General features: G+C 40.2%; 1 protein-coding gene across 2 annotated transcripts in view; it reads left to right on the top strand.

Moving 5' to 3' along the window:
* Window positions 1-26,263, top strand: part of GRB10 (growth factor receptor bound protein 10) — a 144,863-nt gene that overhangs the window by 72,265 nt on the left and 46,335 nt on the right. For both annotated transcript variants that reach the window (XM_059855472.1, XM_059855480.1), the window contains exons 4-5: window positions 16,179-16,395; window positions 19,144-19,285. In XM_059855472.1, coding sequence (XP_059711455.1) covers window positions 16,179-16,395; window positions 19,144-19,285 — 359 coding nt within the window. The remainder of the gene's footprint in view (window positions 1-16,178; window positions 16,396-19,143; window positions 19,286-26,263) is intronic.

Below are 26,263 nucleotides of genomic sequence, written 5' to 3'. Positions count from 1 at the left end.
AAGACTGGTTCTGCCAGATGACTGGGAAGTCGAGGACTGCAGATTTTAAGATTTTTCTAGCATAGGAACGTATCTCTTCTAGTTGAGACAAACAAATTACACTGGAATGCACTCATGGTCTATATCAGCAAGTATACCTTAACTCACTTATGTCAAAAACAACATACACTGTGGTTTAAAAAAAAAAAAGGATGTAACTAAAAATACTTGGCTAATAAATTTTTGCGGCTTTGGGTGAATGTGAAAGTAGGCTTCCTCAGTGGTGGAGTTATGTTTATTTAAGTGTCAACATTATTTTCTATGTTTAAAAAATTATTTAAGATTCATGAATGAAGTCAGACTTCAGATGTACCAGGAAGACTGTAAAATGGTACAGGCTTTGATTACAGTAACTTTCTGGTTCTTTGTGTAAGCCCTGCATCTCTGCAGAGTGTCCTGCCTGTATTTACAGCGAGTCCTTGCTGAAAGAATGTGATTGACCATGGGCTGGCTGGCAGCTTTATAGGTAGCAGGGTCCTTGTTGGGAGCATGGTTATTTCTCACTCATTTTGGAAATTGCGTGGAGTAACAAACGTCCACAGCCTGTGCTCTGGTGTTGCCTGGACTCTTAGGCACGGATGGGAATGAGGGGTTGCAAACTGTGTGTGCTTCTTTATATGAACATGCAGAAGCAGCCATGGGCTCTCCACCCCACAGCCCACAACCCCCTCTGTGTAGAAGTTGGGAAATACTCGTTGGGGTTGGCCACTGTGCCTCTGTGGAGCAGGGCAAAGAGTTAAGAGCATTCGTTCAGTGAATCAGCCTCTACATGGACTTCAATAACTGTGGATGTCTGCCTACATCTTCCCCAGCAGTAAAATGAGGATATTGCTATTGCAGAACTTCTGTCAAATATGTGGTTGAGATCTGCTTTGTAGTGTGCATGGTCTTTTTGAAGATGAAGTCATGCCATGCTTGTTGTTCATGGTATTGAGAGCCAGTTCTGCAGAGATGAAATCAAGACTGAAATGAGAACATATGTGAGATTGTGTCCTGTTGCATTGGGTAAACCATAGGGTATTACTTTGATATGATGGGTAGCCTTTCTGTAAATTGACTTGTTTGTGTGCAGCCTGTGACATGGAAGTGATGAGAGATGATGCAGCTTCTAAGTACCATAAATGTGCTTTGATTGATGGTGCATAATTCTTGACTCACAGGAGGGAGGAAGTCAGTGAATTAAGCTGAAGGGTACTTGAAGCTTTGTGCATGTGGGGATTGAAATTAAAGTTGGGAACAGTGACCAGACTTGCCAGATGACATTAGAACATTTACTACCAAAAAAAAAAAAAAAAAAAAAAAGAAAAGACATTAAATGTGGGGTAAAAAGATAAGTTAAAAACACTTGAGGCATAAGTGAAAAGCCATGAAGTTTCTTTAAGATGATTTTAGTGTGTAGCTGAAATGAAACTATTGAAAGAGATCTAATTTGTTTTCATTATTGTAGGAGCCAAGATGTCTACTAATACAGTATTAATGCTTGTGGTAATATCTTTCTACCATTGTGTATCTCTGTAAACTTTCTGTTTAAGAAAATGACTAAACAAAGCAAAACAAAAAATCCTCTCAACCCTTCCTCCCTATGGCAATAGTGCAGAGCTGTTTGGGCCAGGATACATGTCTCCTGCTGTGTTATGCTGGTGAAATACAAAACAGAGAGATCTCTTTCTGAAGAGCAAGTTTAGAGATGAATCTGTCAGACTGTTGGCTCCAAGGCAAACTGAGTCGATCAGAAAAATTTGCTGAAGGCATGGCTGGGATGAATGCCTCCTTCTTAGAGTAAGTTTGTTTGAGCAAGAAGGCTTGGAGATCTCTGTGCTGATGACATTGCCCTGAAAAGAGATGTTCTCAGACCATTTACAGTCCCCAGGGTCTGGTGTCTCCCAGGGGTTTGGTGGTACAGCTGCGCTGGCACTCTTCCTAATGTACTTGTAATAGCAAAAAACCACTTTCTCTGAAGGAAGTTTATTCTGGTTTGACAAGTGAAATGAGATGCAGCAATAAAAGCATTCTTAGACACTTATACTGGGCTAGAAATACAGATATTTTAACAGGAAAAGTAGTAGAAATGTGGAGTCATTTCTGTTGAACCGGTTGTTCGCAGCCTTTCTTTGTATATGAGGCGAACGTGCAGACCTGTACAAAATGCATTTTATTGGAAGCATGTGGGAAGACAGAGTCTTCTAGTGCATCCTCAATTTTGAGGGGCCAACAGACAGACTCAGTAATGAGGGTAGAATTGGGAGATGTTGACAGAATGGACACTAGAGAGGTTAATAGGGTGGAAAAGAACATAAGTAGCTCTCAATGAAATGGTACCCTACTGTGGTGAAAGAGGAAGACAGTAAGAATCTGAAATCCATTTGAGTCAAGTATAGAAGAAGGTGCTGCTCTTCAGCAAGATAACTCTCAAAATTAGTTCATTGCAAGTTGAAAGGAAGCCCACATGGAGTGTCTGCTTTGGAGAACTGTTGGAGATGGAAGAAACTTTGAAGTGGTTTCTAGTGCTTTACGTGGTGCAGAAGCTCTTGGTGCAGGTCTTTCTTGTTCTGAGACCATATGTTGGTGTTTTATTCATTTTATGGTTAGAGTTAAGTGTGCTTAGGTGCATAAGCATGTCCGAAAAGAGAAATAACCTTCATTTATTTTTCACTACTAAAGATTAAAAATACTTTTAGGTAACTACACATTCTGATGCTGCAGCTGCCTTGGCTTGTGCTTTAGGTTGTAAATTTGTCAAATAAGGAAACAAAGTCTGTGTTTGTTTGTTTGTTTTTCTAGTCAGGTTGTCTTCAAGTCCATCTAAGAAAAGACTGAGGAACATGAGTGAAAATATGTTGACATACCAAAGAACATGGCTTTGAATTTTTAAAGGGGAGTAAAATAGCAAAAGATAGTATTGTAGTCTTGCGTTATTTATGGTGACTGTAGCTTTGAAAAAAATCTTGTGATCTTGAGGCTGTCCCAAAATGAACTGGAACAGTACATTTCTCTAACTCTGATTTCTTACTTTGTCTATAAAGCAGATATAGCAAGCTTGAGACTTGTCTTAAGCTCATGTAATAAGAGGAGGGGAATAAAACCCCTCAGTAGCTTAATAAAATAAGATCAATCTGTAGAAAAAAGCAACTCTGTTGTAATTTGATGTCAGTTCTGCACTAAAATCTTTTACCACAGTGCACCATTGTAACAATAAGCTTCAGTCATCACTGTCTTTCAGCTTACCTGACTGTGATAAGCAGCACAGTATTTATTTCTGCCTCTATGTAAACATTATGCTGCAAGTGGTTCATGACAGCACTTCAGCAAGCTGTGTCATGTGAGGATACTTGAGAAATGCATCAAAGGAGCTGACATTCTTGCATTGAGGTTGAAAAAGGTTGCAGCGCTTCTCTTAAAGCCAAGAAGCTTCAAGGGAAAGATCAATCTGAATTTGTTACGTGTTCTAAGTCTCTTTGTGCCTATTAAAAAGAACAAGATTCGGTCAAGCTAGTTGCATTTTCAGCTAAAAAAAAAAAAAAGCCAGAGTTAAATGGGGCAAACCAGCTAAACAAAAAAAAACCCCTTTCAAAATAAAGCATGAGATGTAGCTAAATTTGGAGTTCTTAACAGCAAGCAGCTGCTTAAGTAATTAAAGTCTATAAGGTGCTACTGACCAAAGCAATTAGTATGTAATTTCATTAATGGCGTTAGGATTGCAGTAACAATATTTAAGTCTTTCTGTCCAAATCAAGATTGCATGCAATTTGTGCCATGTCCAAGATGAGGCTGGGAGCAGTGCGATGTTAGGGTGTGTTACAGCACCACTGTCTGAGTGGATCTGTAACTGCGCAGGAGCGTCTTGAGCTGGCTGTGCCTTGGTAACCCTCCTAATTAACATACCTTGCTTGAGAATTTACATGTGCATGCACTTCTGAATTTTTATAAGCTAGGATGGCAATAAGTTTATATTTCAAACAAGGCTTTGTGGGGGCTGCTAATTTTTTTGTTTATCTTTGCAGTTAATTTGTGAGCTTGCTGGTGTTCAAGGGCAAGAGGGAGTTACTGTTTTTGTGTATGTTTTTGTGGTTTGTCCTTAAGTGGTTGAAAAATCTTGGAGAGCTCAGGCATAGTAGAGTGTTCCAAGTCCCTCTGAAGTCTGAAGTACTGCAGATGATAGGTTTTTAAGTTGCAAGATCTGCAACTCAAAGACAATTGGGTGATGAACCCAGTGACTACAGCTTCTAGGCTCCAGAATAACCATAAATATTCTTCAAAAAGATGACAATGAGTTTTAGAGCCTAAGCAGAAAAAAATACACATCAGGGGGAAAATCTGGAATACTCTAAAGTCGAAATACAGGTCACCTCTAAGGCTAGGGTGGCATTGCTGATGAGTCACTCAGTCGGAGAAGCGAGGGTGGGAAGGCTTGCCACTGGGACACCCGTGGGTATTATTCCTATGGTGGCTAACCTGGAGGTGCTGACTTTGTTAAAAAGCCACTGAGAGAAGTCCTTCAGAGCCTTCAGGCTTTACAGCAACACTTCTGGCCTACCTTGAGCTCTGTCCTGTTGACGCATTGCCTCTTTCTAGGTCTAAGCCTTTCTAGACGTGGGCGTGCTTTTGGCGGAACAAACCAGTCTTCTCTGCTTTTCTGGGCTGTATTTCAGATGTGAAACAGAGCGAGGTGGGCAGGTTGTCTCACCTCTTGAGAACACTGACCCTGTGTCCACAGGTTTTTGGGGCGTCTCTCCTAAGAGGGGTGGTGGAGTGAGTTAAAGCAGTGCAGTGCAGGAGGCCTGCGAGCTCGTTTGAGCGGTGACATCCTTGTCATGTGGGGTAAAAGAAGTGGGTACAGCCTCATGAAAAGTGATGGTCTGTTAACAGGGTACCCTTAAGGGAAAATATCCTGTGTTCTGTTTCCAGCCTTGTTCTGTGGACATGCAAGGAGGTGAGTCTAGGCAGGGGATTGGGCTCCATGAACGCCGACTAGATGGAGAAGAGCAGCAGGCTGATTTCCCAAAATCACAGGGTATGCCCTGCGTACCTGGCCTGGGAATGCGCACAGCTTGTGAAATCAGGCACGTGGATCTCAGAAGGAAAATGGGCATAATGGAAAAGTTTGTTTTGACTCACGTGGAGCTGTGGTGAGTCTTCTGCATAGCCCGCCTGCACATTTCCCCTCTGGGTGAGCCTGATCTTGACTGATTTTCACCAGTGCAGCTTACCTGTGAGATATAAATCATGAAGGACCAGGCTTTGCCTAGCTGAAAAGAAAGGAAACTTGATTTGGTGAGTTCAGAAGAAACATTAGCACATGGTTTTCTTAGGCCTAAATAAAGTCCGGCTGATGTTACTGATTTTCACTAAAGTTTTGAATGGTAAATGTAGATTACTTGTTCTTTTGTATTGTTGCTGGTCTCGGGGTAGTTGTTGGTGACATAATCCTTGATTAAGGTTGGGGGTTTTTTTGGTTATTTTATGTTAGAAAAAAACAAAACAGGTTGACTAACGGGAGTTCTTGGAATTAGTGTAGTCACGGCAGAGGGAGGCATCAGAGCTTTTATAAATGACTGTTTTCCTCCTGAGCGGAGTGGGGTACAGACACCTTCAGCGGTGGCTCCACACCGCCATTTGGGATGAGACTGCAGCAATATGCTTTGCCATCTGGGGATCCGTGCGGCAGGACTGGAGCGTTCCCTTCTCATGCAGTGGAGGTTCACGCTTCGTTACAGCAGTAATTCCTCTCAAATTATCCACTCTTTGCTGACAAGGCCAAGGGAGGAGATCTCCTTATTCTGCACCCCAAAGGACTGTGTGATTTTTTAGAAGCAGCTGCTCGGCTTGCCTGAAAGAAGAGCCTAAAATAGCTGATTAGGGGACAGCATATCTGTGTGCAGATGAAATTAAATGCATGCCCCAAAACACTGCTCCTTTAGTAGGGCAAAGAAATGTAGGCAAAGCTTATATAGGGGTGCTGCCTAGGCAATAAGAGGACATTTGGATGGCAGCTGCCTTCGTCTCTGAAGTGAAGCTAAGGTAGTTAGGCTTGCTCATCATTATTTTTTGGGTACTTGGTTTAAAAGTCAGCTCAGGGGCAATTTCTACTGTTCTACAAGTAGAACAGTACCATATACTTTTTACAAATAGATAGTTTCTACAAGTCCCCAGCAACCTCTTAAAGGAGCCTTTTTTAATGCAGTGTTGCAATTCCAAAAAACTTTCCCCCAGTTTAGTCTCTTGTAGATATTTTACCAAAATAACAATTGCAGTTAATACTGAACTATTAAAGCTACTGATAAAAAGAAACAAAAATTACTCTGATATTTAAGCATTTTACTTTTTCACATGACTTTGGTTCTCTTGACAAGAAGTACCTTAAATATGAAATATTCCAAGTTGCCTGCTTTGTAAGTCCATTGGTCATAGCTAGGTAACTATTGTACGCTGAAACGCAATATTAATTAACTTGGAAGAAGAGCTGATTCATTAATTGCTGTGTGCAACTTTTGGAACTTATATTAGGTCCTCAAACATGCTTTCTAAACCAGCAACAAACCTGTTTGAAGCAAAATTCAAAACTCACAGTTTACCCTTAGGAGTAAAGGTTAGCTTGGGTATCAGCTCGGGTATCAGGTGATGAGGGACATGCCTAATTTAATAATAATAATAATAATAATAATAATAATAATAATAATAATAATAATACTCCAGCACCAGCTCTGCAGACCCATCACTTCCTGAAGAAAAATGCTAATGGACTTTCTGGGCTAATCCAACCACTTTTTAATTGAAAGCTTTGTTGAAGTTGCTGTGGAGTGGATTTGAAATGAAACCCACTATGCAAGAAGGCTGGAGTTTGCTGGCTGCCAGGCAGGGACTTTCCCAAGCAGTCGGGCGATGCTCTCTTGGAGCAGCTGCCGGCGCTGGTGCTGGAGCAGGCAGGGTATTGCAGGCTTTGGCTGGAGCTCTGGCAGCACGTTAGGAGGTTATGCATGATGTTCCCCGGAGCAGGGATAAAGCTTGGGCTTCCTTAGCAGGATGGGAGGGACTAATCCGTGCAGTGGTATTTATATTGATTTGTAAGGATTGTTCAGCTGGGATTACTCAGCTGGGTATTATGGTGTTTAATCAGGGAGGGAGAACACGGGTTCCCGAAAGGAAAGCAATAGATGTTTTGACTGTTTTTAACTTTGCCTTTAATAGCTTTAGATTTGCAAGGCATGTGTAGCTCTTCTCATCTGTGTGAATTTTAAATTTCCTCTTGAACTGTGACTTGTGTAGTAGTGTTATTTGTCTATATTTGATTAGCACTCTCACTTTTTTTCTTCTTTTTCTCAGACAAGGACATTAAGAATAAAATAGCCAAGTAAAACTTTAAAGAAGTACTATGAGTAGAAATCTGTATTTGGAAAATGGTAGAATAAATTGGGAAAAATAATAAATTTTTTTCATGTAAACATAAGAAAAATAATTCTTAGGTATTTTAAAGCTTTTTAATCTGTTTCTGATATAGAACTGGTTAATCTCAATAAAAATGAAACTAAACCTGACCTTTTCTGTGTCATTTGCAGCTCTCACTGATACAAGATATCTTTTTAAAGCCATTCTCTCAAAAATATGACTGTCTAATATAATATGCAGTCAAGCATTTACCCTGTGGTCATCTGACAGTATTTCAGTTCCCCTCTTCATTGCCACCCAGTGTTGTGCTTCTTCAGCTCTGACTTATAAGTTCCTTAATGGCTCAGTAGGTTAACATGGGTTTGCCTGTTGTCTGAAAAGTTCCAGTGGATTTTCTGTTTGTTTTGTATGGGCTGCACAGGCCAGGAGCCCTTCTGCTGCTCAGGTGTTCCACACACACTTTCTCTTGAAGGATAAGTGACAGTCTTTCTGTGATGATCATTTTGGGATATATTGGCAGGGCTTGCTTCTCGGTTTTGCTGTTGAGGTAATGCATCAAGAGTGTGGCGCCCAGTTAACCTCACCAGGAAAGTAAGACTTGAATGGAGAATCCGTACGGTCAGTTGATCTGTCTGTGTCTCATGTTCACTCTTTCTTTTCTTTTTTGTCCTGAGTTAAGGGTGGGCCACAACAAGGCTATAGGTTCATGACTACTCCTCACAAAGTTATGACTTAAGCTTTAGTTTTCCTTCTGTTCCTGTCTCCTTTTGGGCCAGGAAAATCCATCTGGCCTGTGATGTATTGCATCCTTCACCAATGTAACTGGTCTGTCCTTGAGGGTTTTTTTGAGGATTGGTCTACTCTGACCCCAGGTTTGGTAATTGAAAGAATATCCCATTCTGCCTTCTGTGGTCCTGCTTCTGTCTGGGTAACTGAGGCTGGTTTGGGTTTTTCTTGTCTTGATAAACCCAAACAAAAAAATGCTTTCTTTTTAAAGGTCTTTATCAGTCTTTTTCCTAAATCAATGAATTAAAAGCAGGTGACACGAGAAAAATGTACAGGAAAACCACTGAACCTCATGTTCATGGAAAAAAAACGCAGATTTTACCAGTCACTTGAAAATCAGTCTTTCCACTGGATTTTGTAATCTGCTCAAGAATTATGGTTTCTCGGAGGTCTGCTTAATCTGGTATTCTACTTAAGTGATGTGCTTACTCAATAGTTACTATACAGCAGTGGTTGTGCAGGCACTGGCCTGCAAAGAGGGTTTGGAAAGCTGACCGGCTGATTGCTGTCATCAGCGATAGCTGCACCAGGGTGTGCTCACCCAGCAGGAGGTGGGCAGTCCCAGTGTGCCATGACACAGGATCAGCTGGTGTCCTGTTTGGTTTTGGGTTCAAACTTACTTTCACCTGATGCTTTTTTAGGAAGGAAGGTATGCTTTCTTCTCTCTCTCTCTCTTTTTTTTTTTTTTTTTTTTTTTTTTAACCCAAAGCTAGAAATTTCCTTTGAGAAAATGAGTATCGGGAATTCATGAGTCTGGAAAAGGGACTGGCCGTGACTTACATATTTTACTCTTATCTCTTATAGTTGGAACACATGCAATCAGAATTCTAGATGTTTTAGATTATTTCCTTGGGTTTCAAGCCCCTCTCATACTGATGCCATTAGTGCTTCAACACTTGTGTGTGCAGTAGAGTCTAACAAGAGTTCAGCAGTGGTGGTGGTGATATCCACCCACAGCAATTGTCTATGAAGGCAACCAATATCCATCCGCTCTGCAAAAGGGCCAACCTGACTCTTCAGTCCTTGGATTAGAAATGGGTGCATGTACAGTGACACTTGCTTCTGAATGTTATCTGTGAATAATTGCAGCACCCTCAAAGGGCAAAACCAGTAAAATCTCCATCAGAGACATGCTTTGCTGTAGTTTATCCCCGTAATTAGCAAATAAACCTTCCTTGTCCATCCTCCCTTCCCCCAAATACCTAACTTTCATTATCTCCATTTTTTGGGATGCCAGGCTTTAGTTGTGAACTGGACGAAAACTTTTCATTTTTTAGCCTTCCATCTTTTTCTGTCAGAATTCATAAAACTCATTTTACCCACTAATCCAAGTGTACAACTTCATGCCTTCCTGCTGCAGGGCACCTATAGCCAGTTGTTCCTGTTACTCATTGGAGCTTCAGTTTTTTATGAGTACCTTTCATATGTAGCTTATTCCTATAGTTGTTACCTAGCAACATTAATTTTGTTCAATTTAATTTGTCTTCTATTTCAAGAAATCTATCAGGTCTGTTTTGAGAACATATCTGGAGTCCAGTGATGAATCTTTAGAAAAGAGGTGTGAAATAGTAGAGTTCTCTCCAGCACGTGTAATTAATGTATGTATACTTGGTGTTAGCCATCACAGACGTACTGGCAGAAATGGGAATAGATGTGTCTGGTGTTTAAAAATCACCTGGAGAATACTGGAGCAGTTACAAGTTCGCTGTTGATTTCTCTGTGTGGTTCTCTGATTTCAGTGTGCTCAAAGAGCTCAGATGCCTATCTCAATTTCATGCTCTTTTACCAACCAGCATCTCTGTTTTTTGCCCTTCTCTCCACAGCATGGTCCATTTAGCATTTTGCAAACTGCACATGCACTGATTTGACATTTTGTAGGCCAGCAACCGTAGTTACAGTACAAAATAGAGGATTTCACTTAAGCTGAAAAATGTTAGAATACAATAAAGGAAAGGAGTGCAGAGGCCCATATGGAGACTTACAAGGCATATAAAATTTTGGGGTTCAGGCTTGTAATTTTTAATTCAGACTGTGGCTGCTCTGGGATTAGTAATGCCTCTAAGACACAAAGTTGTGTTTGTGTCTTCTGCTTTCACTTTAAATGAACAAAAAAACCCTGTAATCTTCTAATGTTCAATTGAAGCAGTCTTGATATTTTTGTAATTCTGTCTGACAGCCTTCTCTGATCTGGAGAACAGTGTGAAAGCATAGGGTTTGCAAATGTTTTTTATATTGTCTTTTTGTTTCTTGTGCTAAACTTCCCATCCATATGGAGCTTTCAAGAAATCAGGAGGGAAGAGATTGCATAAAATTGGAGCCTGATATTGGAAACAGAGGGTGTCATTCAGCTGTAGCATCACTGTAGAGGGCATTGTGGGGTTTTTAAAAAATTGTAAGAGATCTGCTTATTATCATCCACCTTCTGTTGCCTGCGTCTCTCAGAGGTGTAGAAGCTGCCAAGTACTAAATACATGCATCCGTAGGGGGCTGTGGATACCAATTGTATGAAAATTACAGATCAACTGGTGCCTGTGCTGTTAGTGGAAGCTGAAACCAGAGTATGGAGGGATATGAGACATTTGTGTAAACACAGCAAGTGCAGTAACATGCTCAGAGAGAGAAAGTAATAGAGGAGTATGAGTGTTACCTAGAATGGACTTCTTTTTCCATCATTACAACTGTGTGTTGTCAGTAAAAGTACACTTTCAAAAAATTGTAGTGATGGAGATTTCTGAAAAGTCTTTCTAAAATGGCATATGTACACGGTACTGGAGGGACATGCGGCAGTGCTCTTGTGCAAGGGGTGCCCTTAATATGAGGGGTAGTCTTAGAAAAGGGTTTGTATACACATCTCACTGTGGTAATCCTTACCTGCATTTTTGATCCTAAAACACGAGATTTACACAGTGCCAAAACCCTTGCAAAACTTAATTGCATCGGCAGTGCGAATCAGAATAACTTACATGTGGTTTTAGAGGATTTGAAACAAGATCTTGAGATAGATAACACAAGTACTTTATATGTCCTTTTTTTCCCCCTTTTCAAACTCTGGTACAGTTCTTCTGTTCATTTTACTAGAAATGTATTTTCCCTGTATCACCTGTGATTTATATAGTGTTTCCCTGCATCATCAATGCAGGATGGTAGGCTGTATGCAACTGTATGTTCCTTTTCTTTCACTGTTTCCATCTGTCTCCTTGAGGGTTAATTCATGTGTGCTGGAGGGGCTGCTCACAACTTGGATATCATGGTCTACTCAGCTAACTTCAGTGAAATCTTGTATTAAGTATATCATAGCTTTTTTGTTTTGTCAAGATGGCTCTTGAATGTGCTGCTCTGAAATTCATTTTGGTGGTGTTAGATTGTCAGATAGGAATAGGTGATCAATCAGCAGCTGCCTATCTGTATCAAACACTTGTTTATAGATGTGCTGTTTCCTATAGTATCAGACTTAATTCCATGGTGACGGAAAAGTGCTATAGTCTTTTTATAAATCTTCTACTGAATTCCTAGTAGCTCTTGCATCAGTTATCTCTGGGAACTGATACAAGGGATAATGCTGGATGATTAAATTAAAAAATGAGCAAACAAGAAGGAAATTATTTATTTTTTTAAATGAAACATCTTTACAAGCCTTTTAAATCACAACTAATTTAGGTCCTGCGATGTTTTTCAAAGTGTTCCCTCTGAGCTGTGGACCATATGTGAAAGGGAAGGGTGTTTGCTGTACATTCATTTAGAGACATTAAATGCATCCTGGTCTGTAGTCCAAAGCTGAGATTCTTTCCATGTTTATCTCTTTTTCAGTAAATAGAATTTCTGCAATGCAGTGAGCCCCTTGACAGCTGTGAAAATACCTGCTTTCTTCAGGAAGCTGGCACAGCTGAAGATGAGCAGGATCATTTCAGCTTTGTGCCGCTTCAGAATAAGTGGGATCCTGCTTAGTCTTGTTAGCTGAGCTTAACATGTCAAGGCCAACAACTACCAAAATAAGTAAATAAATGAGGATCTAGGGGATAGAGAAGGGCTAGAAGCAGAAAGGCAAGTGGGACATGGTTAAGTACAGATTAAAGTTTGCTCAGGCCTAATTTAGGGGTTATCATCCCTCCTATATTATGCTCGAAAACATCAAGGTGCTTTTTTTTTTAAATGGAGCCTGATAGTTTGCCTACCTAGCTAGCTTAACTAGCTTAGTAGAGTTTTTGTGACAAAGTTTTCTTCTTTCCTTGAATAGAACTTTTAAATCTTTTCTTGTAATTGAAATCATGATTTACTTTACCAAAAATATTACTTGCAACATCCAGTGGAGCTGGTTTCTGAACAAAGCCAAAGTTTAACAAATTGTGGGCAAAGAAACAAAAGGAAGTTCAGACAGCTGCCAGTGTGTGCACTTTGGTTCTAGTTTGGGAAAGAACATTGTTCACAGAAGAGTCTACAAAACTGCCAGTACCCTGTCCACCACCAGAAGTATGTCAGACTTAGGTTTTGCAAGTGTTCTCATTTAAAAATGACAGTCAGAAACTGAGGGCTGTTTGTATGTTTGTGCACGGAGTAGCCTCTGTGCTGTTCAGTTGAAATGGAAGAATAGACCTTGAATATCCCCTTTCCTACTCCTTGATTTTATGGCAGAATTCAATACAGATTAAGGAAAATACCATTTTGTATCTCTGGTAGTGCATGTATGCAAGATATTTGGGGAGCCAGAAGCTCCTCAGCTACCTGTAACTCTGCCTGCTAGATTCTTCCAGGTCAGTCACAAAATCTGTGCGTGACTACTTAGAGGAGGTACATGGTGCTGTGCTGCATCAAAGTCCAATAATTTGTAAATGTTGCTGTTAATTAGCAAGCCTTTTCAAAGTCAGTTTTGACAATGTTTTTTTTTCTGCATAGGGTTGTCTTGATGGAGGCGGGATCTCACTGGTGGGTAGAGAGAGATACTTTGAAGGATTGCACTGTATATGAAATACCCTTCTGAACAGTATGCCTGCATATGGTTGAAACAGTTAGAAATCCCATGGAGGGCTTATTTGATTTTTTTTAAATTAAACTCTGTGGAGAGCCATCACAGTAACATACTGGATTACTTGGCAGGCTGAGACATCTGCTGGCACTTCCGAGGTGTAGGCTACAGCAGTGAGGTTTCCTGTTGCATCATGCAGAAATCTCTCCAAAACATAATGGTATTTAGTAGTAAATGCCATTGTATAGAGATGAAACTGTATGAAATTCAAGATTGCAGGCTTTGTCTTTAAAAAGCTTAAGGATCTTAAGGATCTTTTGCTCCTGCAAGACTGAGGGCTATTATTAACAGTGCTGCACCCACAGAGAAAAGGAGCTGACCAAGAAGTGAAACCAGATTCTGGACTTCAGTGCAGCATACTGTTAGGAGGACTCTCTATGCACCTTGTCAGTGCTTGTCCTGTTAGAAATTGAATATTGGCATGTAATTGATATACTTAAATGCCTGCTAATGGTAATTCAATGCTTTAACCTATGTACTTGTTTTGCTTAGTGTTTTGCATGAAGTACCTAATTTTATGCATATTAGGCTACATAGGACACCTTTGCAACTATTTGCTTATTCAGGGATAGCTTGAGATGACTCTTAATCATTCCTCCCATGTTACAATCACCTGAAAACTTAATGATCTTGCACGCTAATAGCTTTGTCTAAATTGTTAATAAATTAGCACCCTCAGGGACCAAGCCATATGGACTTCCACTGAATATATGCCTCGAGTTTCTTCCCTTTCTGCTTTTCACTATGCTAAACAATTGCTGTTAGTTGCTGCAATTTACTCCCTGACTCTGTGGTCAGGGTCTGTCTTTTATGTCTCCTACATCCAACCCCTAAGCTTTTACTTGACAGCAATCTGACACCCTACAGTTTGGTTCTTAGATGAATGATAAAATTTAAAAGCGTTGTAATTCAGCCTCTCCCTCTTTATACTCCTACTTCTGAGGTTCCCTTGTGATTGCTCAAGAAGTGTTTTTGATATGTCCTCTCCAAATAGGATAAGAATCTGGAGGATGGAATGAAATTTAAATTCCAGCTCTGTCTCAAGATCGCTAAAAATAGCAGGAAAATTATTGTAGACTTTGTCCAAGCAAAGCAAAGCTTAGATTGTTGAAAATGCATCAGTTAGCTGACATACAGAGAAGATGGTGTAACCTAGTGAAGGTGAGTCTTCGTAGTAGTGTAGTAGCTGTTAAATACAAAAACTGAGGCAAATTGCCATAAAGAATTGAAAGGAAGAAACCTTTTTGTGAGGTGATGTGGTGGGTTTTTTTCCCCTTTCTGTTCTGGTTTTGGTTTTTTTTTTTTTTTTTTGACATGTGTTCAAACCTTGAAATCCTCTTGAGTACATTCTAAGGGAAGGCTAAGTGGCTGTTTCTTCATAGTAAAGAGCCTGCTGACTTGCAGTGAGAAACATGGTGTTTCAGGTCACTAAATAGAGCTCAGGTGTAGGGGCATGACCAGAAACCTGTTTAATTCTGAGCAGGTCTTTTGTTCACCCAACACTGAGAATGGAGGTCCCCACCATCCCAATACAATTGCCATGTAAATGCCGTGTTCAGATCTCATTATGGTTATCAGGGCATGTTGTTGGTGGACAGAAATTGTGGTGCTGTTTTAGATTATATCCTCAAGAAATGTGATATTTGTACAAAATCATTTATGGTATCTAAAAGAAAACAGTGCAGCTAGTTGCAAGCTGCTTCTAGTGGTTCATACCTAGAAAACATGGCAAAAGAATGGAGATTAGAAAACACAGTGTGTTTAAGCTGCAAAGCAGTGTGTGTTTGCCAGCTCCATTGCTGGTCTCTGCTTTCCATCCCTATCATGAAGAGTTTTGTGAGACAGAAAGTTTGCAGGCAGCAATGGTATGTTTTGCCAGGCCAGTTGGCACAGCTGGAAAATAAGGGCACATTTTGGCTGCACAAAGCTCTATTGGGTCAGGAGTAGCTGTTCAGGCAGTGGCTGTGCTGTAACCAGAAGCAGATATCGATGTGTGTGTTCGTCAGCCTGCTGAACTCCTGATAGGGAGTGATGTAACTTGTGGCTAGGGAGTAATTACAGTGCTCTGCAAGAGGAGTTCAGAGAGTGGTTAGTGCAAAGGGCTTACAGAGTTCTCTTGTCTTGCAGAGTAATTATGATCGTTAAGGAGGAATGATTCAGCACAAGTTACTTATTTACGGTGAGGTAAGGTGGCGTATATAGAAAGGTTGGCGCCCTTTTTAGGGACTGATGTTCCTCCAGCTAGCCACACCACATCCTTGGCTGATTTACTTTCTGCTCTTTAAGGTAGAAGTCTATCTATTGCACTGCAAGAGCAAGGGTACAGATAGATCTTTTTATATATAACGCACTGGACTGCCCTTCAAAATACCATTTCACAAAAATATGGTAGGATTTTTAACAAGATGTAATAATCACTTGTATAATGATGTCTCCAGGACTGCAGCACTGTCTTAATTTTTTTTCTTTCTAAATTATTCAGTCTTGCAAAGTATTTATTACAGTGTTGGACAATCTAAACTTGATACTTTGCCATGGCAAACTGAGGTATTTGTGATACGCTTTGGAAATACATGGCAGTTTATCAGTAAGTGCAGTGGTGCTTCACATTAGCATTGTCATTATTAAAAATCCCACCAAATTCTGGTTCGATACACACACACACATAGATATAAAGAGAGAGAGAGAGAGAGTGTAAATACTGTAATATTTATTCTGTGTCCATAGCTTTTCTCCATGGAAGACAAAACAATTCTCCGTTGCTGGCATTTACTTGTTGTGGTTTTCTACTCTAAGAGAAATGCATTATTTCTGCAATAATAATTTGCACTTTAAAAATGTAGTTAAATAATTATGTTACAATTTTACTGAAATATAGTCTTTGTTCTTGCCGCATTTCCTTTGCCTGGGACTTCCAGATGTGTTGCACTGCCTTTGATTTGTCTTTCAGATGACGATGTGGACCTGGAAGCTTTGGTAAACGACATGAATTCGTCATTTGAAAGTTTATACTCTACATGCAGCATGCAGTCGGAAACCACTCCGCTCCTCCAGAACGGCCAGCTGAACCGCAGCCAGCTGCCGTCCTCGGGGCCCAGCACCCTGCAGCCCATGTCCCCGAGGCAGAGGGTGCAGCGCTCCCAGCCAGTGCGCATCATGGCAGTCAGGTAGGGACATGGCACTCACCTCCTTTTCCATAAGTTGCCATGAACTGGCTTCAAAAGGACTATATTTTAAAATAGGAGATCCACTTTGGTAAGGAATTTAGTGTTAGACTGGACTTTTGCATAGAAAAGTGTACTAAGCAGGTGAAGGACATAATATTTCCAAGTATTATCACCCTTCTTTTAGTCAAGGTTTGATGTTTCTGCAGTAGCTGATTTGTAGAAGTGGGTCATTGGTACCAGTTGGCAGAAGCTATATCCATATTTGGATTTTTTTTTAAATTGTTAAAACCAGTGCTCTTAAGTCTGGTGTCCACTGACAGCCTATAGATTTTATTAGACATAAAAGATCATATAGACAGATGACGATATGCTTAGCTACTTTTGATATATAGCAAGTGCCTCTCTCTCCATGGAGCTTTCCTGAATGGTTTAAGACCAACAAACAAACAAAAAAAAAGAATATCTTAGTTATGTATCTGTTCTTCCCACAGCATTTTCAGCTCACTCACTTCAGTGCACTGTGTAAGTCATTACCAAAAAAAAGGTGTTAAAGTTGTCCTGCTGTTGTAAAGCTGAGGACTGGAATTCAGGCTTCAAGTGGAAAACTCTTGATGGTGATGGGAGAGTATATTGGTGATGTACAGGTTCTTAAAGTCTTTTTAGGCAGCAGGAGGAAGGGAACTCCTGTCAGCATGAGTAGGTAAATGAATTTCTTTCCTGCTATTTAGCAGTTTGTTCTTTGAAGCAAGTGAAAAGTAATAATATAATAAAAGAAAAATTCCATGTGTAGCTTCTTGCTCTTCTTACTCTTAACACCGATGCATTTCTTATAGGAATGGTATATGTAAGACAGGCAGCTTTTCTATTTGAATGGATATGCAGTGCAGCTAAGTCAGCTAATGATGCCATCAGTTCTACAGGTATTTCATAGTCACCTCGAATGGGGCTGTACTGGAAAATGTACTCTCTGGAGTACTATAGCTGAGGATATTTTGTAAATATCTCACTCAAAACACTGGAATTATTTTTGGCGTTTAAACACTTAGCAACTCTTATTTTGAGAGCACTCTGCCTTTTTGAAATTTGTACTTCCATGCACACCAGGACATCCTGTGTTCATCATCATAAAAGAAGGTAATGGTGAAGCTTTTATTCAGGGTTATCTGGATACATCTTGTTTCCCACCAGAACAGAGTGATTTGACTGTGGTCTCCTAGGAGCGCAGGTTTTTGTGTGTATCAGTTATGAAGTAAATGATCCACTGGCAGCAGTACAGCACAGCACAGAGAACTCCCAGCTCCAGGAAACCACACCTTTCTAATTGTATTGGGTCTGTGGTTCCACTTCTTACAGTGGAGGTCAGTCAAAAACTTGCAGTACAGCACTCTGTTGCACAGATATGACATGTCTGCTGATCTGAAGAAATCTTACACTGTCCTTTTACCCTGTGCTGTAGAGAACTGCACACATGGGGAGCACAAAAAAAAAAAATTATGAAGCATGTCAAGTAGTTGTTGGCATAGTTCATAGTTACGGTTGGAACCTGCTATTTATTGCAACCCCTTAGATCTGTAAGACTCATTCATGGAATACCAAGGCAACTAAATTGCGGGACAAAGTTACCTGTGAAGCAGATTTCACCGTAGTTAAATTTTGCCATCCCCCAGGCACAGGCAAAGACAATGAGAATACCCAGAGTGGGAGATGCTGCCGCAGGCAAACTCCGCAGTTGTCTCCCAGGCAGCTCTGCTGAGACGGCTTTGCTTGCTGAAGGGATGCAGAAAAATGACAACAAACTGAGTTTACAATTATTTGCCTTTCAAATCCAGTAGTTATTTGATTTGGAAACTTTCATGATTGCCACTAGATGGTGCCTTCTGCTTAGGCATTGAAGGGCAGCCTGCCACAGTCAGCTAGTGCATCTTCAGTGGTAATGCCTTGGCAGCAGGGAAAACAAAACAAAACAAAAAAATCTGTGTAGTCACGAATAGGTCTTACAGTTTTTCTGGTAGGTTTTAGTTTTGTATTTTTTTTTGTTGGTGTGCCCACTGCAGTTGGACTGTAAACTGGAACTTGAAACTCTGTTACATGTAGACTCATGAGGCATACTTCGGTGGATGCGAACTTGTCTGAACAGTAACTGTAGGATGGGCATAAGGTGGGAGGGTACAATTCCAGCTAATTGCTTATTGCTAAAGCCATGTCTTTGCCTTTTCATTTCTCGGGGAAATGCCAAGTTGCTTGGAGATAGAATCTGGTATTATAATGAGGTGACAATATTGGTTTAAGTCTCAGCTTAGAGAACTCTACAGTAGGGTACATGTTTGTTTTCAAATCCACTTGGAATTTAGCTCTGAGTGACTGCCATTGTTTTCTCCTCTTTCACATTGGTTTGCAAGAGCTTTGCTGACTTTCTGGCACACACAGCTTAAGCTTGTAATCTAGTACTTACAACAACAAGTACAGATAGATATTTCAGTTTACTTTAGTTGCACAGTTGCCTCAGTTACTCACCCAAGTAATCAAATTATGAGCAACAAAACAAGCATGGATGCCTGACTGGTCATTTTTTACATGCAATTACCTACTTTGCACTAGGAGTTGCTGTAACAGTATATTAGTTACCTAGAAAAAGAATGGGTTTGATTCCTTGTTTTTAGTGTCATTATCAAAAACCCTGGGGCAGGAGAGCCAGGTCTAGTGATGCCAGTTTGCTCCTCTTAATGTGTAGTGCTTCTGTGTTTACAGGCGTCTTCAAGAAGAAGAACAGCAATTCCGAACATCATCTTTGCCGGCCATCCCAAACCCCTTCCCGGAACTTTGTAGTCCTGCAAGCTCTCCAGTGCTGGCCCCTGGATCTTTACCTCAGAGTCAACCTGCTAGTAAGCATGTGAGTATGGCATGATGCTTTGGGTCATCGATTTGCGTGCAAACCAGCAGTGGACTGCTTCATTTTGAAGGCAGAAAGAAACCTTCCAGATAAGTAAAGCCACTTGTGGACTTTGTCTGTGAGTAGGGCAGCACTGGCTGAGAGAGTATCTTCAAATAGGCTTCAGGCATTTTTTAAAAGGTTTGTAAGAAAGATGTGTAAAAATGAAGTAAACCTCTTTCGGATAAATGCATGTTGTGAATGGAGCAGTAATGCTTAATATCCTTCAGATTTTTAGCCTATTTAGCCTAAAGATTTACTAATTCTGAAGTCAAGTGAATTATCTTAGAGTTGTATGAGGATCTGTGCCTTTTATACTGTGTATTCTAGTAGTCAAAAAACCACTGAAAACCTGAATTCTTTAAAGACATGGTGATGCTTTATTTTCTGTTTTTCATGAAGCTGCTCAAAAAGCAAAGGTGTTCTTAGAGCTTGTAACTAGGCACAGCTCATTGTAATGGGATTTAAGGGGAAGGTTGTCCCATGGAAAGCTGGTGGAGTAACTTTCTGGGTCCTTGGCAGTTAAGATAGCCCAGACTGAGCTCTCATGTGGTCCAGAGCAGTAACCTCAGCGACACAGAAGTTCTTCTTCTCTGTCGTACTCCACTCTATAAGAAACAATCATCTTGTTTTGTATCATTCCTCAAGCACGCTAAAGCTGCCCTCAAAAACCTTTATTTTGTAAACTGTGCTGACCTGCATGGAAATTAAAAAATCGGTTACTCTGACTATTGACTTACAACAATTCTGTTCTTGAGTCCCCAAAAAGGAGAAGTTCGGTGTCCCTGCTCAATTAGTTTGTAATTAGCTCCTACACGCTCTCTGAGAGATAAAGGGCTTGGGTACAGCTACAAGCAGAGGACTCAAATGTGTGCCCTTGTGTGTTCTGTGTTGTGTTACAGCGCCATAAACAGCTGCCTCCTTTCTTGAGAGACACAGTGCACTTCCACTGGTTTTACTGTATTTCTTACCCATACAAGACAGACAGGTAACCAAATTGTGCCCTCAGAAAAAATTGAGCCATCCCATTGGGAATTTAACACAAGGCCCTGTCAGAGACCGAGGTACTGGCTAAGCTGTTGTGCCAAGACAGTGTTGATGTGACTCTGGGGAGATAAAACCAGGGGCAGTTCTGCCTCCTGGCACTTGCCAGCAGGACAGCGGCATAGCTGTCTTTCTGAAATAAACTTCAGTTTCTGATGAACCTGTGTTTACCTCTCCAAATATTCCTCCGGTTCAGGGTTTCTTTGCCTTTTAGCTCTATGTTTTACTAAAATTACCCAAGCCACCCTAAACTTGTCTCTGTAAAACCTTAAGGAATCCTAAATGATCCGTGAGTCAGTTTTTGATCGAATTTAGAAACTAGTGGTTTAACAGCAGATAAATATAAAAATAACCAGTCTTTTAATGTATGTGAGAAGATGGCTATAAAGGCAGACTAGAAGATCTTTTCACAAGTTTTACCTTATAATTTTTTAAAAAAATTATTCTACCTTACTTTAAAATCAAAATTTTTGACAAATTTTTTGAAAGCCTAAAATGAAAAAATTTATGTTGTACAGATATACTTGCTGCTGGATTTTTTTAATCAAAGACAATCCATTTGGTAAAACCTTCTATGGTACAAGCTGAGGAGGTAAAGCATGTTGGGCAATAATGGTTTCTTTTGTAGATGCAAATACAGTGTTCATTTCAACCTCTCAGCTCATTGAAGGCAGTTGAGAAACAGTGGCTCATGGTGAGGGAAGAATAGTGAAGTGTTCTTTTCCTCTCTGTCAAAGTATTTTGCTCTCTTTAATGAAGGGTTAGAGAAACAAAACTGAAAAAACCCCTTCTATTCTTAAAGTATGAATGGTAAAAGAGAGTAGGTTTAGTGTCTTCATGAAGGAAGAAAACTGCCTCAATTTTAAACATGGAATATCATTGGATAACAAAATAATCTCACTGTTCAGCCTCCTCGTAATTTGTTTAACTCAGTTTTAGTTCCCTTCCCGGGAGTCTGCTAAACATCATGAGTAAAAAAAAAAAAATTAGTAACTTAAGAAATGTTATACATCTTTCCAAATTCAACACCTTAAAAAAAGTAGAGTTAGGGAATTTGAGTAAATTATTTTAGGACATGCTCTGGTTGAGCTAAATGTCAGTCAATACAATACAAACTACTGATTAATAAAATGAGCGATGAGCTTAGTTAAAGGAATGCAATAGCAAGTTTTAGCACCTGGCAGTTAGGGAAAAATAAGTTGTGCTTTAAGGAAAATATAAATACAGTGTTAAATGCTATCCAAGGTAAAACATCAAGATGCTTAATTCAGGTTCTCTGCTGGCAAATTATGAACACAGATTTAAATCAGAGATGGGAATGAGCCATTCTGTTTACATGGGGTATATGAGGTGCTAGTGAATTCCTTTGGTGCTTCTTGAGCACTTACAGGTAAATAAGCCAATAGCAGTTCCAGCCAGCAGTGCTGCAGCTCTGATCACACAGGGCATCACAGCACACACCTGGTGTGGAGGAAGTGTTGCCTTTGATCAGCTCATATTTGTGGCACTTGAGGGGCTCTCAGGTTAATGTAGCCTTTGGGGATCTCAGAAAGAAGTGAGCATTTTGTTTGCTGACCATGTGAAACAGTAGAGAGATCACTGGGAAGCTGGAGGGTCTGATGACTTTATAAGAAAGGAAATGTTGGTATTGTTCCTCCTGGAACACCTCACTGTTATTTAATAGTTGTAACATACAACTCTGCAATGATAAAATCTAGTAGTGGTTATGCAAAAGGAATTTAAAGATCCAGTCTTGTTAAACATAGAAGAGTCTCATGTCATATTACCAAGCTTTAGGCATAAAGAAATGCCAGCTCTGTTCAAGTTTTACTAAAAGTTATACTTTTTCACAGTATATTGTTCCCTATAGGAAAAGGATGCATGTGTGAATGAAAGAGTGAGTAAAGAAGCTTTCAGGTCATAAAGCTTGAATTACATTTTTGGCTGAAAAATTGATATTGTCTTTTCTCATATGCAAAATTTTATTCTGTAGCTGGCGCCTGACATACAAATTTCTTGTTGATTCTGAGTCTCTTCCTTATTTTTTTCATGTAGTTGCCACTGCTTTTTTTAACAAGCACTTCACAGTGTTGCTTATTGCGCTGCTCTGCATTTGTTTCCTACTCTTGGCTCAGCAAAGAAAGATAAAAACAGTAAAGCAGTGAAAAACAATTGTAATAAACCTTTCTTACTTTTTTGTGCTAGGTTCTTTTTTCTGTCTTCTCATGGTGACAACGCAATTTCTTTATTGTACTCAAAAAAGTGCAATAATTTCATTTTTTTTTAAATATTTTTACAAGATCTGTTGTGTAATGGTACTAATTTCACCACAGCAGGAAGCAGTATGCCACCTCTAACTCTGCTGCCAGTCAGGCACTGAATACTGCTTTTAAAGCTGATGGCTGCAGCAGTGTACTGCAGCTGCCCCCAGAAGACAGACAACAGTGGGAAATAACAGGTCTTCAGTAGCAGCACTAAACTAAATACACCTGTAGGCAAATGGGATAGTCATTTAATGGGAGAAGCAATCTGGGAGTAAAACTGGAGTGTTAGGCTTATTGAAATAATTTCAGATTTGTTTTTTAGAGGGTGCTTTTTAATTCTAGATAATCTTCTTTGCTTTAGAAAAAGAACTTAATCTTGTGGATATTTTTTTTCTGCGCACACAAAGGTTGACAGACTGGCACATAATTTAGTAGTACAAGACTTAGAAGAGAAATAACTGTGAACTTCTTGGTTACATTTCAAAGGCTATCCTGCACTGAACAACATCCACAGTGGCAACATGTGTGCTAATAGGGTTGTGTGACCAAACAAATCTGGTTATAGACATTCAGAAATTATTTCTTTAGTTCAGCAGTATGATCCTTTATTGCAGGTCTGCAGGTGGAAATGGCCCACTTTGAGCTTAGTTTTGCAGTGAAAAATGTTAGATGTTGGGTTGTTGGTAGTGAACAGCACATGAGTCTGTATAAAATGGCACAGCTGAAGTTTTAGTGATGTAGCCAACCAGCTGGTGAGCGCCTGGATGAGAAGTACCAACCAATTGTGCTGTTGGGTCAGTAGCTGCTTCATTTGCTGGTGTGGAGAGTGAGACAGTGCAGGTGTCTTGTGCTTGGAGAAACCACGGTCCTTCAAGTGGTAGCTGACAAGAACTTGTAAGTCTCTGAGTTGAGAGCAGCGTTGTCTGTGAGCTTGGACAGGAGGCTGACAGTAGAGGAGCTCCCTGATCAGTGCATGCTCAAGCATTCCTCTCTTCATCTGTGCCTGATTTTGTCCTCTAAGTATCACCCATCTGCCCATCACCACAGAGCCCAAAACTTCAGCAGACCTCTAAGAGCACTCCCACTTTCCATGCATAGGAAGGGTAAGAAAAGGCAGGAGCAGGAAGGACATGGTCTGGGTGACACCAGGGACATTGCAAGACCACTTGATTTTTTTTCTCTCCCTTTTTCCCACATCTTTGTATATAAGGCTCATCCACACCTACAAACACAAGATCACCCCATGTCTGAAGTGGGGGAAGTGGTTGCAGGCCAGGAGAAGGGACAGCTGAAAATTTTTAAACCATTGTTTACTTAACAGGATAAATATGTTTGTCTAAGAAAAATGGAAACCAGAAAATTACACCAAACCAAGACCAAACATTTGTCCAAAAGATTGCTAAAAACATCAGACAACTACCTTACTGCCAATTGAAGTCCATCTTTGTGTTGCTGGTATAAATGAAGAGCTGGTTGGTAACTTAGGTTATAATTTCTGGTTGTGTACAAATATTTTGGAAAAAGCATGCAATAATTACATGTAGGTCACTGCAATGCCACAGGATATTAGGCTTAAGTATCTTGTGTGAGTCAATGAAGCTTTCAACTGTAAAAATAGGGCAAATTTCTCACATCCCCCCTCTATACAGCCCAGGCAAACTTCCAAAAAGCAGTTTGATGTACCCGAATTATTTACTCTTTTCTAGCAATTTAAATTCACAAATGGGTATGAATTAATGCCATTCTTATTTCCAGATTTAGTTACTCTTCAAGGGAGCTTGTGAAAACCGACTTCTTAGTTTGTATTGTTCTAATTACATGTTATGATACACTTTTTAAAATTTTTCTTCCCATAAAACTTTTATATTGGCTCTTTTGAAGATGTGGATGTTGATTTTCTAAAGAGAAGCTGTATAAAAATATGAACTTCTGTATAATGCAGGCATTATGTACTAAGTTGGATTTTGCCTGGGTCACAGCAAATTTTGTACTTGATCCTTCAGTGGAACAATCTTTTGCAACAAGACATTTTGAAAATAAATACTGACATCTAAGTGAGTCAACTTTCTCTAAACAGGCCAAATCTATAGCTGGATATAATTTGGTCATTTCCTTAGGTCTAAGTCTAGGCATTCCCTTTGGCCCAGCTTTAAAACATGGATTTTCAGGAGTATTTGCCATGACACATCATTGTTGTTTCTCTCAAATCTTTCTTTGGAGCAAGTCTTTACACTAAGTAAGTAAATCATACATAAGTGCTCTGCAGCATGCTTAACTCATATGCTTTTTTTAAAGGTAGTTGCAATTGTGTTTGGAAAAAAAAATAGGGAAAGAGGAGGCCTCTGCTGCAGGGCTGTGATCTAACTGCATGAAAGCAGCCTTTGGGTGCCCTTCTCTCGTTTGGAGAAATAGCACTTTCCCAAACTAAAAGAGTTAAATTTGATGGGCAGGGTAGGAAAGATGTTGCATTACTTGTCATCTTATCTCCTCTCTCATGGAAACATGTTGTCCTGAAATCAGGGTGGGGGTGAGTTCTCAGCATGATCAGTTTCATCATGCTGAAAGTCGCATTTACTCATTACTGAGGAAGAGAATGATGAATATCTGAGGTCTAACAAGCTTTCTGGACTAAGCTAAAGACCAGCAGCCCTTGGTGCTGGTCACCATGTGAGTCTGCAGGCTCTCCAACTGGAGCCCTGCATGTGGTCTGCTGAGACTGGGATCAGCACAGAGGCGAAGCTGCTGTTTCTCCTTCCTCATGCCTCTTACAGCAAGAAGCTTTGTGTTAGAAAGAAATGAGTCTCTTTGTTCTTGCTTTTTGGAAAGTGCCAGAACAGTAGTTACAGTCCCAGCATGAATTACTGGAAATATGAAGGGCATCTCATGCTCAAACCAAGACTATGTTATTTGTTGGGATTTTTTTGTTTCCAATGACACAAACCTGGCCCATCTCCCAGGAGCGTTTTGGCTCCCTACCCGGAAGTGATGCTCCGTCCGCAGGGGTGTGCTGGGAGGAGGGCTGTGTGCTCAGGACCAGGGGGAATGCACTGTCCATCCCATGGATGGAACCAACCTGGCCCAAGCCTGCCTTGCTCCATGTATGCTGATACCCCACTGGGTCTCCAGCCACACAGTCATGCTTGCAGTTGTTTTAAAAAACTGTAATAATACTGAGCAGTCTGTAGTATTTGCATCAGTAACTGCATTAGTGTGTGCACTTGCACATTTTGTTGCACATTCCTCTTGCTGTATTTTATTAATAGTAGAGTAAGAGTATAACTTTGCTGTTCTTTGTTTTGATCAGGAATTGACAGAACTGAGGAGCTATCAGGCTGAGAAGGCAGTGAAAAATGGGAAAGCATAATATGAGAGGAATTCTGACTTCCTCTGTGCCTCGTGAGGCAGGCAGGAATGGGTTTTGGTGTAAACATAAGTGAAGCAGGGAATTTAAACCCAGAACTAGACTGAGTGACCGTAATTATACCGTAAACAAAGGTTGAGATGAATCAGAGATGTTGTAACTTTGTGCTGATAGCCTTTAAGGAGTCATTCAGCAAGGCAGGAACAGCCACACTGAGTCTGTGTGACATCTGTGCTGCCTGGACTCGAGGTGTGAGTTCAGGTCAACTTT

Source organism: Haemorhous mexicanus, chromosome 1 (genome assembly GCF_027477595.1).
Source record: "Haemorhous mexicanus isolate bHaeMex1 chromosome 1, bHaeMex1.pri, whole genome shotgun sequence".
In the NCBI taxonomy this organism is placed as follows: domain Eukaryota; kingdom Metazoa; phylum Chordata; class Aves; order Passeriformes; family Fringillidae; genus Haemorhous; species Haemorhous mexicanus.
Note: the sequence above shows the minus strand (reverse complement) of the source record. Positions and strands in the feature narration are given on the sequence as shown.